The sequence below is a fragment of the Mus musculus genome, chromosome 5 (assembly GCF_000001635.26).
Source record: "Mus musculus strain C57BL/6J chromosome 5, GRCm38.p6 C57BL/6J".
Classification (NCBI taxonomy): Eukaryota; Metazoa; Chordata; class Mammalia; order Rodentia; family Muridae; genus Mus; species Mus musculus.
In genome coordinates, this window is record NC_000071.6 from 107,572,037 (window position 1) to 107,590,230 (window position 18,194).

The window sequence follows — 18,194 nt, forward strand, 5'->3', positions numbered from 1 at the left end:
AATATACACATTTTCAAGACCGTATATGTATGTATACATTTTCTTATTTATTAGCATTTAGAAACATTTAGAAGGCTTTGGATAATATTACTGCTACTTAGTTTCCATCCTGTTGTTTATCTGTATTCTAAAAAACTATATACTGCCCTATTAATAAATTAACAGTTTAACTGGTCATATATCACAATATAGCAGGATAAATTTAAAGTTATAAGTATTAGAGATTAGATCAGCTGTACTTACTATTATTTCAGATGCAAAACACCGAAAAGGGTCATTTCCAACGTCTTCTGACTGTTCGAGGAATTGTGCTGTCAGCAAAGGGCATTTCAAGCCTTTGAAACAACTACGGCATAAGAAATGGGTAACTTTGCAGTCAACACTCCCAAGGCACGACACCTGTAGTTCTTCATACCTGGCTTTTCATGAGAACTGAGTGCAGCCCCTCAACTCAGGCTAAAACAGTATAACAAGTGAGACCTTTGAAAGGTGGGTTCACTCTCATGGGAAAGAAGATGCTGTTCTCAAAGTATGAGCTCAGCGAACCTGAGCCTCAGTCCAGCCTGAGAACTCCTAGAACTGCAAGCCACAATGCCTTGATTACAAATCACCTGATACTTTACTATGTCACAGACGTGACCTAAGGCAAGCACGGTAACACAGGCTGAATCCTTCCTCACTCGTGACAGTACTGGGAAAGCATGAGAAGGCCTTGCTAGACTGCATAGCTCAGATTCAATTGAATCTCTAGAGTGTTACAATTGATGCTGAATGTCTCCTGAGGGCCAGCTAGTCCAAGAGGTCACCATCACTGGTCCAAGGAAAATTCAGGACAATATAGTCATGTTTTTCATAGAGTTGCATTTTTTTAAACTCTAACTTTATTCTGTAACTAAGCCTTTTCTAGTTCTTTAGGACGTTTTTTTTCAAAACAATTTTTTTTGTTTTTAAAAACAACTTTAAATGCCTTAACCCAGAAAAATAGAAAAGGTAAGAATAGCATTAGTCTCCCAAATTTAAAAAAAAAAAAAAATTCAGTACTGTCCAAGAGAAATTTAACACAAATTCCTTTATTTTGTCCTTTATTTTGGAGGTTTTGTGTTGATTTGGTTTTTGGGACAACTTATTCTATAATCGAGGCTCTAGCTTTGATCTTACAATCCTGTGTCATACTGAGAGCCATCAAGTCCGGAGGCTGTGTCATACTGAGAGCACCTCAGTTTGGACCATCCATATACTTAGGGATCGGCAGCCACCCTAACCACTGGTGGATGTTTGGTTAGAACCCACGGTGTGAGAGAGTGGATGAGCACTTTGCTGAGTCTGCAGTCAGGGTGGATGCCCAACTCTCTAGTGGTCTCTATTTTCAGGTACGAGTTCCCCGAGACAGAGTAATAAGTCCCTTGAGTTGAATACATCCCCTGCCCCCACTTTCAGTGTTTGCTTGCTGTGATGGGTGAAAGTGAATTAAGTGAAGGTTGGTTTTGTACTGTCAGTGCCTCAGAAAACGACCACGCTGTGTCAGCCAAACATCTACGTCTAAAATTCAAAATATGAAACTAGATTTGTATGTACAAATAAGAAACATAAGGTAACTGAGCTGCTAATTACTCACTCCACGGTGAAATGTTCCTCAAGATATACTTACAATTTCAGTAATTCATCTTTTAGTTTTGCATTTTCTTTGTTTTCTTTATCACTTATTACTTCTTCCACAAAAGGTTTCGTGAACTCTATCAAGGCCTTACAACACTGACAGAGGCCATAATCATCTGCCTGAATTTGTTCTTCTGAGTGTGGAACAGGAAGAAGAGACAGCTGACTCCAAAGTGTTGACAATGCTAGTCCAACGGAGTATGCCTTGTTGTTAGGAAGTTTCTGAATAACTGCAACAGAGACCAAGCAGTTACTCCCTCTGCTCACCGCATAAGTGGTTACTGTGCTCAGTGTATGAGCTGTCACCTGTGTTCGCCTCTTAAGTGGTCACCTGTGCTTATGCGTGAGCAGTTAACTGTGTCACCCTGTGACACAGACTTCTTCACATGGGACAAGGCTCTGGATCCTTAGCAGGTGGAGCCTTGCTAAAGGAAGTGGTCACTAGAGGTGGGCTCTGAGGCGGTAGAGCCTGACCTCACTACTGTGACTGTCATTACAATGTGACCAGGTACTTCGCCACCCTACTTCCACCATGCCTCGCCACCATGGTGGACTGCGGATCCTAACCAGATGAACAGTTCTTCTTTAAATTGCCAGTTGTCAGGCACTTAGGCCCAGCAATAAGAAAACCAACAAATACAGTATTTTTATAACTGGTTACATCTTTCCCTTATTTTTGATTATAAGCACAAAATATGAATGGAAAATTGCAAAGCACCATATAAGTGTACAAGAGTATTAAAAAGCTTTTTGTGTCCTTAGAAAACTTTGAATATTTAAGAAGTGTCTATCATATTCTGAAGCATATATATGTGCTACATACACACAAACAGTAAATAGCTTCTTTCATGGAAAGTGTCTATGTTGGTTGCTGAGAGCCATTATTTGCCAATATTGAACCGTGAAGCTTTCTCTCTTTTCATGCCTCATTTCATTCTGGTTGAACCTTTTAACTCCAACCTCCCAATTCAAAGGCCGAGTAACACCCTGTCTCATATCCTTCTTAACCAAACTACAGGACGACCACACTGCTGTTAGACTGCGTGCTGCAGGTACCACAGCTGAGCCACTAAACATGCTTAGAGGGGAAATTCTAACTATAGCTGTGGATAAGAAGCTTACTAGGAGGCTAGAGAGAGACGGCTCAGGTGGCTAAGAGCACTGGCTGCTCCCAGAGGACCCAGATTCAGTTCCCAGAACCCATATGGCAGCTCAAACTCCAGGGGATCTGGTAAGGTACCAGGCATGCAAGTGATGTACAAACATGCATGCAGACAAAACACACATATATGCAAAAAGAAAGCTAACCAAAGAGCTACACACACGCAAACAGTATGACATACAACAAGGGATTTACTGAGCAGCCAATCTTCCAGGCATCCTGCAGCATCCACACTGGCGCTGCTGGGACAGCCTAAAAGCTGAGCATGCAGTAACTTATCACAAACTTTACTTTGGTGACAGTTCATACTTAGGGTAAACATCAAGACACTAATGCAAATAGAACAAGAAATACTTGGATATCAAAATGCTCATTACCTGTTTGTAATGGTTGCAGTAAAAGAAGAATAATTTGGGAAATCTGTTTTCCGGAGGGCTCTTCAATGAGTTCAAGCAAACCCAACAACAATTCCTTTGGATTACATAACTATAAAAATATTCACAATTGAACCTGTTTAATACAAGTTGCATTTAAAGCCACATGATTACTATTTTAAAGAAGACATACCGAGAAAATACAGTTCTATTTGCTAACTGTAAAATGCCCTATTCAGTTGTTAAGGCTTTTCAGAACTCAGGCTTCTTCACTGTAGACTGCAGACTCTCCATGCAAGGCCCTGACCCGACACCACTGGTCTCTTGTGTTTTCTCAACAGATGCTCTATAGTGTGTCCTGACTGCCATATCTTTTTTTTTTAATTAGGTATTTTCCTCATTTACATTTTCAATGCTATCCCAAAGGTCCCCCATACCCACCCCCCCAATCCCCTACCCACCCACTCCCCCTTTTTGGCCATGGCGTTCCCCTGTACTGGGGCATATAAAGTTTGCAAGTCCAATGGGCCTCTCTTTGCAGTGATGGCCGACTAGGCCATCTTTTGATACATATGCAGCTAAAGACAAGAGCTCCCGGGTACTGGTTAGTTCATATTGTTGTTCCACCTATAGGGTTGCAGTTCCCTTTAGCTCCTTGGGTAATTTCTCTAGCTCCTCCATTGGGGGCCGTGTGACCCATCCAATAGCTGACCGTGATCATCCACTTCTGTGTTTGCTAGGCCCCGGCATAGTCTCACAAGAGAGAGCTATATCTGGGTCCTTTCAGCAAAATCTTGCTAGTTTATGCAATGGTGTCAGCATTTGGAAGCTGATTATGGGATGGATCCCTGCATATGGCAATCACTAGATGGTCCATCCTTTCGTCACAGCTCCAAATTTTGTCTCTGTAACTCCTTCCATGGGTGTTTTGTTCCCATTTCTAAGAAAGGGTAAAGTGTCCACACTTTGGTCTTCGTTCTTCTTGAATTTCATGCGTTTGGCAAGTTGTATCTTATATCTTGGGTATCCTAAGTTTCTGGGCTAATATCCACTTATCAGTGAGTACATATTGTGCGAGTTCCTTTGTGATTGGGTTACTTCACTCAGGATGATACCCTCCAGGTCCATCCATTTGCCTAGGAATTTCATAAATTCATTTTTTTAATAGCTGAGTAGTACTCCATTGTGTAAATGTACCACATTTTCTGTATCCATTCCTCTGTTGAGGGGCATCTGGGTTCTTTCCAGCTTCTGGCTATTATAAACAAGGCTGCTATGAACATAGTGGAGCATGTGTTCTTCTTACCGGTTGGGACATCTTCTGGATATATGCCCAGGAGAGGTATTGCGGGATCCTCCGGTAGTACTATGTCCAATTTTCTGAGGAACCGCCAGACTGATTTCCAGAGTGGTTGTACAAGCTTGCAATCCCACCAACAATGGAGGAGTGTTCCCCTTTCTCCACATCCTTGCCAGCATCTGCTGTCACCTGAGTTTTTGATCTTAGCCATTCTGACTGGAGTGAAGTGGAATCTCAGTGTTGTTTTGATTTGCATTTCCCTGATGATTAAGGATGTTGAACATTTTTTCAGGTGCTTCTCTGCCATTCGGTATTCCTCAGGTGAGAATTCTTTGTTCAGCTCTGAGCCCCATTTTTTAATGGGGTTATTTGATTTTCTGGAGTCCACCTTCTTGAGTTCTTTATATATATTGGATATTAGTCCCCTATCTGATTTGGGATAGGTAAAGATCCTTTCCCAATCTGTTGGTGGCCTTTTTGTCTTATTGACGGTGTCTTTTGCTTTGCAGAAGCTTTGCAATTTTATGAGGTCCCATTTATCGATTCTTGATCTTACAGCACAAGCCATTGCTGTTCTATTCAGGAATTTTTCCCCTGTACCCATATCTTCAAGGCTTTTCCCCACTTTCTCCTCTATAAGTTTCAGTGTCTCTGGTTTTATGTGGAGTTCCTTAATCCACTTAGATTTGACCTTAGTACAAGGAGATGGAAATGGATCAATTCGCATTCTTCTACATGACAACCGCCAGTTGTGCCAGCACCATTTGTTGAAAATGCTGTCTTTTTTCCACTGGATGGTTTTAGCTCCCTTGTCAAAGATCAAGTGACCATAGGTGTGTGGATTCATCTCTGGGTCTTCAATTCTGTTCCATTGGTCTACTTGTCTGTCAGTATACCAGTACCATGCAGTTTTGATCACAATTGCTCTGTAGTACAGTTTTAGGTCCGGCATGGTGATTCCACCAGAAGTTCTTTTATCCTTGAGAAGAGTTTTTGCTATCCTCGGTTTTTTGTTATTCCAGATGAATCTGCCGATTGCCCTTTCTAATTCGTTGAAGAATTGAGTTGGAATTTTGATGGGGATTGCATTGAATCTGTAGATTGCTTTTGGCAAGATAGCCATTTTTACAATGTTGATCCTGCCAATCCATGAGCATGGGAGATCTTTCCATCTTCTGAGATCTTCTTTAATTTCTTTCTTTAGAGACTTGAAGTTCTTATCATACAGATCTTTCACTTCCTTAGTTAGAGTCACGCCAAGGTATTTTATATTATTTGTGACTATTGAGAAGGGTGTTGTTTCCCTAATTTCTTTCTCAGCTTAAAGCCTCAATCTGCTTAACTTTCTCAGTGCCTCTACCAGAGCTGCATCCCCAGCCACTGCCTCCCTCTTTAAAAGTCCTCATGATCAAGTGCTGTTACCCGGGAGGAGCTTTCTCATCCCAGTACTCATCTGTGTATATCCCAACAATCTCCAATATCCCAAAATCTTCCTATATTAGATTTTACTATGGCATTTTCAAACAAGAGTTGTTATTGTTGATCTGCCACCCCCTTTACAGTCTCTCTTAACTTTCATATCTGGTATTTGATTCTGGCTCTAATGCTACACAAGGGTCAGCATGGCATTAAAAGTTCTCTAAAAGTGACTTCGCCTATATAATGAGAACACTTGTTAAATCACCTTGTAGCTTTCTTACTGGAAACTGAGTTAGGGGTCTCAGACTGGGTAATTCTTATATCTAGAAATGTTGATGATGCTCAGCTGGAGCTGCCCACTCATCCAGTCAAGTACAACTGGGCATTATCTAGGAATAATTTCCTGGACTAAAATTTTCTTACCGAAGAACAAGAATTAAAAGTGGAAGGGAATTGCGGAGCTGCTGTGTGCATGACAGACAGAACAAGCTTTCCTGACTTACCTTCACCAGCAAATCAAATATCAGAAAACACTCTTCTCTTTTATCCTCTTCTCTGCCCCTCAGGAGGCATCGAACAACTGGACCAACAAGATTCCACCCCATAGACTTAATGATGGTCTGCAATCAGGAAAGAGCAAAGCAAATGTTATCATCTAGAGAGCCCACGATGCCCCTGACCTGAAGGAACGCAGTGCTTTCTCAGATAGGAAGGGTGAGGCAGGTGAGACTCACACTTTACCACTGACTTGCTCACAGCCAGCAGCCCTCACCATGTTCAGATGTTGTTGATGTTTTCACTGAGGGACGCAGAATGGCCTTTACTCAGCAACTAGACCCAGGCCCTAAACAGTTCTGTTATTTCTGACAAGATATGAAATGAGGAATGTGGCTTCCTTTTCATTCTCTCCTACACGCAATTTTACTCTTTCTTCCTTCCTTTCTCTTTTTCTTTAAGACAGGGTTTACTGGAGACTACCCGGGCCTGACCTGGGGCACAAGCCCCTTCTGCTCCACTCGAGCCCCGGGCTACCTTGCCAGCGGAGTCGCCTGACACCCGCAAGGGCCCACACAGGATTCCCCACGGGATCCTAAGACCTCTGGTAAGTGGAACACAGCGCCGGCCCCAATCCAATCTCGAGGAACCTGAGACTGCGGTACATAGGGAAGCAGACTACCCGGGCCTGACCTGGGGCACAAGCCCCTTCCGCTCCACTGGAGCCCCGGGCTACCATGCCAGCGGAGTCGCCTGACACCCGCAAGTGCCCACACAGGATTCCACAAGGGATCCTAAGACCTCTAGTGAGTGGAACACAACTTCTGCCAGGAGTCCGGTTCGAACACCAGATATCTGGGTACCTTCCCTGCAAGAAGAGAGCTTTCCTGCAGAGAATACTCTACCCACTGAAACTAAGGAGAGTGCTACCCTCCCAGATCTGCTTATAGAGGCTAACAGAGTCACCTGAAGAACAAGCTCTTAACAGAGACAACTATAACAGCTAGCTTCAGAGATTACCAGATGGCGAAAGGCAAACGTAAGAATCCTACTAACAGAAATCAAGACCACTCACCATCATCAGAACGCAGCACTCCCACCCCACCTAGTCCTGGGCACCCCAACACAACCGAAAATCTAGACCCAGATTTAAAAACATTTCTCATGATGATGATAGAGGACATCAAGAAGGACTTTCATAAGTCACTTAAAGAATTACAGGAGAGCACTGCTAAAGAGTTACAGGCCCTTAAAGAAAAGCAGGAAAACACAGCCAAACAGGTAGAAGTCCTTAAAGAAAAACAGGAAAACACATCCAAACAGGTAATGGAAATGAACAAAACCATACTAGAACTAAAAAGGGAAGTAGACACAGTAAAGAAAACCCAAAGCGAGGCAACGCTGGAGATATAAACCCTAGGAAAGAGATCTGGAACCATAGATGCGAGCATCAGCAACAGAATACAAGAAATGGAAGAGAGAATCTCAGGTGCAGAAGATTCCATAGAGAACATCGACACAACAGTCAAAGAAAATACAAAATGCAAAAGGATCCTAACACAAAACATCCAGGAAATCCAGGACACAATGAGAAGACCAAACCTACAGATAATAGGAATTGATGAGAATGAAGATTTTCAACTTAAAGGGCCAGCTAATATCTTCAACAAAATAATAGAAGAAAACTTCCCAAACATAAAGAAAGAGATGCCCATGATCATACAAGAAGCCTACAGAACTCCAAATAGACTGGACCAGAAAAGAAATTCCTCCCGACACATAATAATCAGAACAACAAATGCACTAAATATAGAATATTAAAAGCAGTAAGGGAGAAAGGTCAAGTAACATATAAAGGAAGGCCTATCAGAATTACACCAGACTTTTCACCAGAGACTATGAAAGCCAGAAGAGCCTGGACAGATGTTATACAGACACTAAGAGAACACAAATGCCAGCCCAGGCTACTATACCCGGCCAAACTCTCAATTACCATAGATGGAGAAACCAAAGAATTCCACGACAAATCCAAATTCACACAATATCTTTCCACGAATCCAGCCCTTCAAAGGATAATAACAGAAAAGAAGCAATACAAGGACGGAAATCACGCCCTAGAACAATCAAGAAAGTAATCCCTCAACAAACCAAAAAGAAGACAGCCACAAGAACAGAATGCCAACTCTAACAACAAAAATAAAAGGAAGCAACAATTACTTTTCCTTAATATCTCTTAATATCAATGGACTCAATTCCCCAATAAAAAGACATAGACTAACAGACTGGCTACACAAACAGGACCCAACATTCTGCTGCTTACAGGAAACCCATCTCAGGGAAAAAGACAGACACTACCTCAGAGTGAAAGGCTGGAAAACAATTTTCCAAGCAAATGGTCTGAAGAAACAAGCTGGAGTAGCCATTCTAATATCGGATAAAATCGACTTCCAACCCAAAGTTATCAAAAAAGACAAGGAGGGACACTTCATACTCATCAAAGGTAAAATCCTCCAAGAGGAACTCTCAATTCTGAATATCTACGCTCCAAATGCAAGGGCAGCCACATTCATTAAAGACACTTTAGTAAAGCTCAAAGCACACATTGCACCTCACACAATAATAGTGGGAGACTTCAACACACCACTTTCATCAATGGACAGATCGTGGAAACAGAAACTAAACAGGGACACAGTGAAACTAACAGAAGTTATGAAACAAATGGACCTGACAGATATCTACAGAACATTTTATCCTAAAACAAAAGGATATACCTTCTTCTCAGCACCTCACGGGACCTTCTCCAATATTGACCATATAATTGGTCACAAAACAGGCTTCAACAGATACAAAAATATTGAAATTGTCCCATGTATCCTATCAGACCACCATGGCCTAAGACTGATCTTCAATAACAACATAAATAATGGAAAGCCAACATTCACATGGAAACTGAACAACACTCTTCTCAATGATACCTTGGTCAAGGAAGGAATAAAGAAAGAAATTAAAGACTTTTTAGAGTGTAATGAAAATGAAGCCACAACGTACCCAAACCTTTGGGACACAATGAAAGCATTTCTAAGAGGGAAACTCATAGCTCTGAGTGCCTCCAAGAAGAAACGGGAGAGAGCACATACTAGCAGCTTGACAACACATCTAAAAGCTCTAGAAAAAAAAGGAAGCAAATTCACCCAAGAGGAGTAGACGGCAGAAAATAATCAAACTCAGGGGTGAAATCAACCAAGTGGAAACAGGAAGAACTATTCAAAGAATTAACCAAACGAGGAGTTGGTTCTTTGAGAAAATCAACAAGATAGATAAACCCTTAGCTAGACTCACTAAAGGGCACAGGGACAAAATCCTAATTAACAAAATCAGAAATGAAAAGGGAGACATAACAACAGATCCTGAAGAAATCCAAAACACCATCAGATCCTTCTACAAAAGGTTATACTCAACAAAACTGGAAAACCTGGACGAAATGGACAAATTTCTGGACAGATACCAGGTACCAAAGTAGAGTCAGGATCAAGTTGACCATCTAAACAGTCCCATATCACCTAAAGAAATAGAAGCAGTTATTAATAGTCTCCCAGCCAAAAAAAGCCCAGGACCAGACGGGTTTAGTGCAGAGTTCTATCAGACCTTCAAAGAAGATCTAATTCCAGTTCTGCACAAACTATTTCACAAAATAGAAGTAGAAGGTACTCTACCCAACTCATTTTATGAAGCCACTATTACTCTGATACCTAAACCACAGAAAGACCCAACAAAGATAGAGAACTTCAGACCAATTTCTCTTATGAATATCGATGCAAAAATCCTCAATAAAATTCTTGCTAACCGAATCCAAGAACACATTAAAGCAATCATCCATCCTGACCAAGTAGGTTTTATTCCAAGAATGCAGGGATGGTTTAATATACGAAAATCCATCAATGTAATCCATTATATAAACAAACTCAAAGACAAAAACCACATGATCATCTCGTTAGATGCAGAAAAAGCATTTGACAAGATTCAACACCCATTCATGATAAAAGTTTTGGAAAGATCAGGAATTCAAGGCCCATACCTAAACATGATAAAAGCAATCTACAGCAAACCAGTAGCCAACATCAAAGTAAATGGAGAGAAGCTGGAAGCAATCCCACTAAAATCAGGGACTAGACAAGGCTGCCCACTTTCTCCCTACCTTTTCAACATAGTACTTGAAGTATTAGCCAGAGCAATTCGACAACAAAAGGAGATCAAGGGGATACAAATTGGAAAAGAGGAAGTCAAAATATCACTTTTTGCAGATGATATGATAGTATATATAAGTGACCCTAAAAATTCTACCAGAGAACTCCTATTCTGTAACATATACTGAGAAAGACTTTTTGACAAATTAGCTGCCCTAGTAAATTTCTCATACTGAATGGAAGTAACACACAATCCTGGAAACTTTTGTCCAATTCTGTATACCAGAGAACGCCTAAACCTGATAAACAGCTTCGGTGAAGTAGCTGGATATAAAATAAACTCAAACAAGTCAATGGCCTTTCTCTATACAAAGAATAAACAGGCTGAGAAAGAAATTAGGGAAACAACACCCTTCTCAATAGTCACAAATAATATAAAATATCTGGCGTGACTCTAACTAAGGAGGTGAAAGATCTGTATGATAAAAACTTCAAATCTCTGAAGAAAGAAATTAAAGAAGATCTCAGAAGATGGAAAGATCTCCCATGCTCATGGATTGGCAGGATAAACATTCTAAAAATGGCTATCTTGCCAAAAGCAATCTACAGATTCAATGCAATCCCCATCAAAATTCCAACTCAATTCCTCAACGAATTAGAAGGAGCAATTTGCAAATTCATCTGGAATAACAAAAAACCTAGGATTGCAAAAAGTCTTCTCAAGGATAAAAGAACCTCTGGTGGAATCACCATGCCTGACCTAAAGCTTTACTACAGAGCAATTGTGATAAAAACTGCATGGTACTGGTATAGAGACAGACAAGTAGACCAATGGAATAGAATTGAAGACCCAGAAATGAACCCACACACCTATGGTCACTTGATCTTCGACAAGGGAGCTAAAACCATCCAGTGGAAAAAAGACAGCATTTTCAACAAATGGTGCTGGCACAACTGGTTGTTATCATGTAGAAGAATGCGAATCGATCCATACTTATCTCCTTGTACTAAGGTCAAATCTAAGTGGATCAAGGAACTTCACATAAAACCAGAGACACTGAAACTTATAGAGGAGAAAGTGGGGAAAAGCCTTGAAGATATGGGCACAGGGGAAAAATTCCTGAACAGAACAGCAATGGCTTGTGCTGTAAGATCGAGAATTGACAAATGAGACCTAATGAAACTCCAAAGTTTCTGCAAGGCAAAAGACACCGTCAATAAGACAAAAAGACCACCAACAGATTGGGAAAGGATCTTTACCTATCCTAAATCAGATAGGGGACTAATATCCAACATATATAAAGAACTCAAGAAGGTGGACTTCAGAAAATCGAATAACCCCATTAAAAAATGGGGCTCAGAACTGAACAAAGAATTCTCACCTGAGGAATACCGAATGGCAGAGAAGCACCTGAAAAAATGTTCAACATCCTTAATCATCAGGGAAATGCAAATCAAAACAACACTGAGATTCCACTTCACTCCAGTCAGAATGGCTAAGATCAAAAACTCAGGTGACAGCAGATGCTGGCAAGGATGTGGAGAAAGGGGAACACTCCTCCATTGTTGGTGGGATTGCAAGCTTGTACAACCACTCTGGAAATCAGTCTGGCGGTTCCTCAGAAAATTGGACATAGTACTACCGGAGGATCCCGCAATACCTCTCCTGGGCATATATCCAGAAGATGCCCCAACTGGTAAGAAGGACACATGCTCCACTATGTTCATAGCAGCCTTATTTATAATAGCCAGAAGCTGGAAAGAACCCAGATGCCCCTCAACAGAGGAATGGATACAGAAAATGTGGTACATCTACACAATGGAGTACTACTCAGCTATTAAAAAGAATGAATTTATGAAATTCCTAGCCAAATGGATGGACCTGGAGAGCATCATCCTGAGTGAATTAACACATTCACAAAGGAACTCACATAATATGTACTCACTGATAAGTGGATATTAGCCCCAAACCTAGGATTCCCAAGATATAAGGTACAATTTGCTAAACACACGAAACTCAAGAAGAATGAAGACTGAAGTGTGGACACTATGCCCCTCCTTAGAATTGGGAACAAAACACCCATGGAAGGAGTTACAGAGACAAAGTTTGGAGCTGAGATGAAAGGATGGACCATGTAGAGACTGCCATATCCAGGGATCCACCCCATAATCAGCATCCAAATGCTGACACCATTGCATACCCTAGCAAGATTTTATCGAAAGGACCCAGATGTAGCTATCTCTTGTGAGACTATGCCGGGGCCTAGCAAACACAGAAGTGGATGCTCACAGTCAGCTAATGGATGGATCACAGGGCTCCCAATGGAGGAGCTAGAGAAAGCACCCAAGGAGCTAAAGGGATCTGCAACCCTATAGGTGGAACAACATTATGAACTAACCAGTACCCCAGAGCTCTTGACTCTAGCTGCACATGTATCAAAAGATGGCCTAATCGGCCATCACTGGAAAGAGAGGCCCATTGGACACGCAAACTTTGTATGCCCCAGTACAGGGGAACGCCAGGGCCAAAAAGGGGGAGTGGGTGGGTAGGGGAGTGGGGGTGGGTGGATATGGGGGACTTTTGGTATAGCATTGGAAATGTAAATGAGCTAAATACCTAATAAAAAATGGAAAAAAAAATAGCCAGAAGCTGGAAAGAACCCAGATGCCCCTCAACAGAGGAATGGATACAGAAAATGTGGTACATCTACACAATGGAGTACTACTCAGCTATTAAAAAGAATGAATTTATGAAATTCCTAGCCAAATGGATGGACCTGGAGGGCATCATCCTGAGTGAGGTAACACATTCACAAAGGAACTCACACAATATGTACTCACTGATAAGTGGATATTAGCCCCGAACCTAGGATTCCCAAGATATAAGGTACAATTAGCTAAACACATGAAACTCAAGAAGAATGAAGACTGAAGTGTGGACACTATGCCCCTCCTTAGAATTGGGAACAAAACACCCATGGAAGGAGTTACAGAGACAAAGTTTGGAGCTGAGATGAAAGGATGGACCATGTAGAGACTGCCATATCCAGGGATCCACCCCATAATCAGCATCCAAACGCTGACACCATTGCATACACTAGCAAGTTTTTATCGAAAGGACCCAGATGTAGGTATCTCTTGTGAGACTATGCCGGGGCCTAGCAAACACAGAAGTGGATGCTCACAGTCAGCTAATGGATGGATCACAGGGCTCCCAATGGAGGAGCTAGAGAAAGCACCCAAGGAGCTAAAGGGATCTGCAACCCTATAGGTGGAACAACATTATGAACTAACCAGTACCCCGGAGCTCTTGACTCTAGCTGTGTATGTATCAAAAGATGGCCTAGTCGGCCATCACTGGAAAGAGAGGCCCATTGGACACGCAAACTTTATATGCCCCAGTACAGGGGAACGCCAGGGCCAAAAAGGGGGAATGGGTGGGTAGGGGAGTGGGGGTGGGTGGGTATGGGGGACTTTTGGTATAGCATTGGAAATGTAAATGAGCTAAATACCTAATAAAAAATGGAAAAAAAAAAAAGACAGGGTTTACTGTCCTGCAACTCGCTCTGTAGACCAGGCTGACTTCAAACTTAGAAATGTGCCTGCCTCTGCCTCACCAAGTGTTGGGTTTAAATGTGTGGGCCATTACCACCCACCAATTTTCTTCTGTTTTCAAACACATTTCAAATGCTTTCCACACAAAAGCATTAATTTTCCTTTAACATTAATGATTTATATTCCCATCAAAAACCAGATTTTCAAAATTATTATACCTAATAATATTAGCTTAACTCCCTGGCCTTTTTTCTTTCAAGTTATTAATACATACCATACATGTAACTAATACTCTAGGTACTAACACATTAGAGGAAAAAACTTCATTCTATAAAATTCTTGGGCAGGTGCTCAGTGGAAGAGCCAGCAGCTGGGCAAGCCCGCCAGGCCCAGGGATGGTGGGGTTGGACGGGGTTGCAGTATATTGATGTGAGTGACCTGAGCTGCCACCTGAGACCACAGAGATGTCTAGGTCCTTGCTACTAAGGGCCTACAGCAGTCATGCTCTGTGTTGATATCTGTAGTCTGAATTACCATAAAAAATAAAAAAAAAATCCATGCCCTCTGAAGCCATATTTATGTCCAGTCTGTGCTGCTGCTGGGGGCACCATATTGATGTGAGTGTCCTGTGCTGCCACCTGGGCCCATGGTGATATCTGGGTCCTTCTTGCTGCTGAGGGCCACACTTGGGTCTGTCTGTGTTGGTGTCTACAGTTCGAGTTACCACCAAAGGCCATGCGGAGGTCCATGGTTGGTGCTGCACTTGAGGCCACGCTGATGTCTGTGGGTCACGCTGTCCCCTAGGGCCTTGCCTGGGGTCAGGATCCTGCTGCAGCAGGGGGCCATGTCTGTGGTCTGTGAAGGCCAGTGATCTACATTCCCACCAACTGAGAAGAGCAAGGGGGCTATTTTTTGCTACAGTATTGATGACTGTAGACACAGTTGAGAGAGAGGGACATGGAAGGATACTCTGACAACCTCTACTCCCACCCCTACCAAAAAAAAAAAAAGGTAACAGGAAGCCAGCAGAGAGAACTCTTAAAAAGGAAAACAAGGAGAACTTTTTTTTTTTTTTTTTTTTTGGTTTTTTGAGACAGTGTTTCTCTGTGTAGCCCTGGCTGTCCTGGAACTCACTCTGTAGACCAGGCTGGCCTCAAACTCAGAAATCCGCCTGCCTCTGCCTCCCAAGTGCTGGGATTAAAGGCATGCAACACCACTGCCCAGCATAGTTTGACTTTTAATATTTACAAATTTGGGGCTGGAGAGATGGCCCAGCAGTTAAGAACACTGGCTATTTCCAAGGACCTGGGTTAAATTCCCGCACACACATGGCAGCTTAAAATTGTTTGTAACTCCAGTTCCAGGGGATCTGACAACCTCATACAAACATACACTCAGGCAAACCACCAATGCACATAAAATGAAAATAAACAAATCATTTCAAAAGCATTTTAAAAATATATTCAAGAATCCATGCTATGAATTAGTAACTAAGTTTTTGAAAATTTACTAAGTTATTATCTCACCATAACTTGATAAAGAAGACTAAGTTCATGTTTTAAAATTTGGCCCTTAGGCAGGATAATTATTTCTTCAATGAGGTCCTATACTTTCCATTCCTAGAATTCCTAACCCCAGCACAGTCCTCCATGCAGATCAGCATCTTTCCTCTTTTCTTTCTTTGGTCTCTTTCTGATGCTGGCCAGACCAGGTAGACTCTTCCTGTGGGCTATGGGCTTCCTTGCTCTTTCTCTCAAGTCCCACTTCTTGCCATATCATATGGCTGCCTGCTACCCCGAGGCTTTGTTTCCTGTCTGTTCTCCCTGACCAGCTGCAGAGATTACAGCTTGCCGAGGACAGACTAGCTTTCTCTTAAACTCTAATGCAATTGTCCTTAAGTTTAAAAACAACAACAAAAACAAGTAGCCATAACTCCTGGCACTGCACCTTCTAAGTTTCTCTTTGCACAGCTCCACTTCTTTCTGTAAGTGATCCTTTGAAAATGTTTATCTAAATACTTAAACAACTGTTTAACTGTTCATTTGCTTAGTGTATGTACATGTTTTGCACGTGTGCAACAGCATGTGTGTGGAGGCCAGAGGACAAGTTGGACGTTGCTACTCTCTTAAAACTCAGACTGTGCTTGGTGGTAACTGACTTTGCCCATTAGCCATTCTGCCTACCCCAAGAATTTTAGCTATACATTTTACAAATGTCAGTCACAAGGTTGCCAGGTATTATAGAATGATGTGTTTGGGAACTTAATAGACTCTAATATCAAATATCTCATGGTCTTTGTTAGGGAGGAGAGAATAATACATCAGTATACAGAAAGGAATTAGACAGGGACTTAAAAAATCAGACTAGTGTGAAACTTAGAGATCAGCCTGCCCCTGCCTCCTAAGACACCTGATGTACCTTCTGCAGTGTTTTGAAACTAAGCAGCACACAGGGTAATACTGTTGTCCCCCACAGCAGCACACAGGTTAATGCTATTATCCCCCACAGCAGCACACAGGGTAATGCTGTTGTCCCCCACAGCAGCACACAGGGTAATACTGTTGTCCCCCACAGCAGCACACAGGGTAATACTGTTGTCCCCACAGCAGCACACAGGGTAATACTGTTGTCCCCCACAGCAGCACACAGGGTAATACTGTTGCCCCCACAGCAGCACACAGGGTAAAGCTGTTGTCCCCCACAGCAGCACACAGGGTAATGCTGTTGTCCCCCACAGTAGCACACAGGGTAATGCTGTTGTCCCCACAGCAGCACACAGGGTAATGCTGTTGTTCCCCACAGCAGCACACAGGGTAATGCTGTTGTCCCCCACAGCAGCACACAGGGTAATACTGTTGCCCCCACAGCAGCACACAGGGTAATGCTGTTGTCCCCACAGCAGCACACAGGGTAATGCTGTTGTCCCCACAGCAGCACACAGGGTAATGCTGTTGTCCCCCACAGCAGCACACAGGGTAATGCTGTTGTCCTCCCCAGCAGAACACAGGGTAATACTGTTGCTCCCACAGCAGCACACAGGGTAATGCTGTTGTCCCCACAGTAGCACACAGCCACAGCAGCACACAGGGTAATGCTGTTGTCCCCCAAGCAGCACACAGGGTAATGCTGTTGTCCCCCACCTTATATAAAACTGTGGCAAAGCCAGAGTTTACGTCTCTCCAGCTCCAAGCCTATGCTTTCCTACACTCCAGTTGCTCTCCACTGGAGCAGTCTTGCTTTCAAGTCCCAGGGGATACTGGGCAAGGTCTAGAGATTTTTAGTTGGTGTAGGAAGGTGCTGCTGGTGTAACCGGGAGAGGCCACCGCTGCTGCTGTATATTCTACAATGCACAGGACAGTGACTCTTGCTAGAATATAAGCAGTGTTCAAGTGCAAAAGTCTACATTACAAGGTCTTAGGACAAGTTAGTCTTCATATGGCCTTTAAAATTATTAATGAGGACAGATTAATAGTAAGTCAGGACCAGTCCTGAAAATATCACCTGGAAGGAAAATCAAGCTGTGATCAGTGTTAAATATTGTGTTGAAATCTGAATCTTGTAGTTATCGGATTATACAGTACACAGGTGATTTCCAGATTAAGCCTAAGCCTTACTATCTTTAAATTTATCCTGTTAGCCATTTAGAAACATACTAAAATTAAACCACTCAGCCATGAAATACCTAAGTGTTAGGCTCTTTGCTCCTCTGCCTCACTGATGCAGTGCTCTGAGGCGCACCTTGACAGTTGCAGTCTCAGCTACCTGCTCCTTAGTTCCTCAGGATGGGCCAATGAGAGCTGGGGAGATGGCTCAGTGGGCACAGTGCTCGTAAGAATGAGGATATGAATTCCAGTCCCCAGAACCCATGTAAAAACGGCATGGCAGTGGGCATGTGCAATCCTGGTGTTCCTTCTGCAAGATGCAGGATCTAGGGAAACTCAAGGACCAGCCTGCTCAGCATAGACGGCAGTAAATAACAAAAAGATCCAGTCGTCTCTGATCTCTACACATGCGCCATGGCATGCCTATGCCCACACTCACACACACAA

General features: G+C 42.5%; 1 protein-coding gene across 8 annotated transcripts in view; it reads right to left on the minus strand.

Annotated features, from left to right (window-relative positions):
- Glmn (glomulin, FKBP associated protein) overlaps positions 1 to 18,194 on the minus strand; it is a 48,927-nt gene that overhangs the window by 23,075 nt on the left and 7,658 nt on the right. For 5 of the 8 annotated variants that reach the window (XR_001784631.2, XM_006534800.4, NM_001161738.1 and 2 more), the window contains exons 4-7: positions 6,415 to 6,531; positions 3,196 to 3,304; positions 1,649 to 1,886; positions 244 to 346 (exon numbers count right to left, since the gene is read on the minus strand). Coding sequence is in view for 4 of the 8 variants with exons in the window: in XM_006534800.4 (XP_006534863.1) it covers positions 244 to 346; positions 1,649 to 1,886; positions 3,196 to 3,304; positions 6,415 to 6,531 (567 nt within the window). In the remaining 4 variants the exon portion in view is untranslated. Of the gene's footprint in view, positions 1 to 243; positions 347 to 1,648; positions 1,887 to 3,195; positions 3,329 to 6,414; positions 6,532 to 18,194 lie in introns of all 8 variants that reach the window. The other 3 variants (XM_011249410.3, XM_030254179.1, XM_017320694.2) reach the window with 1 other exon arrangement.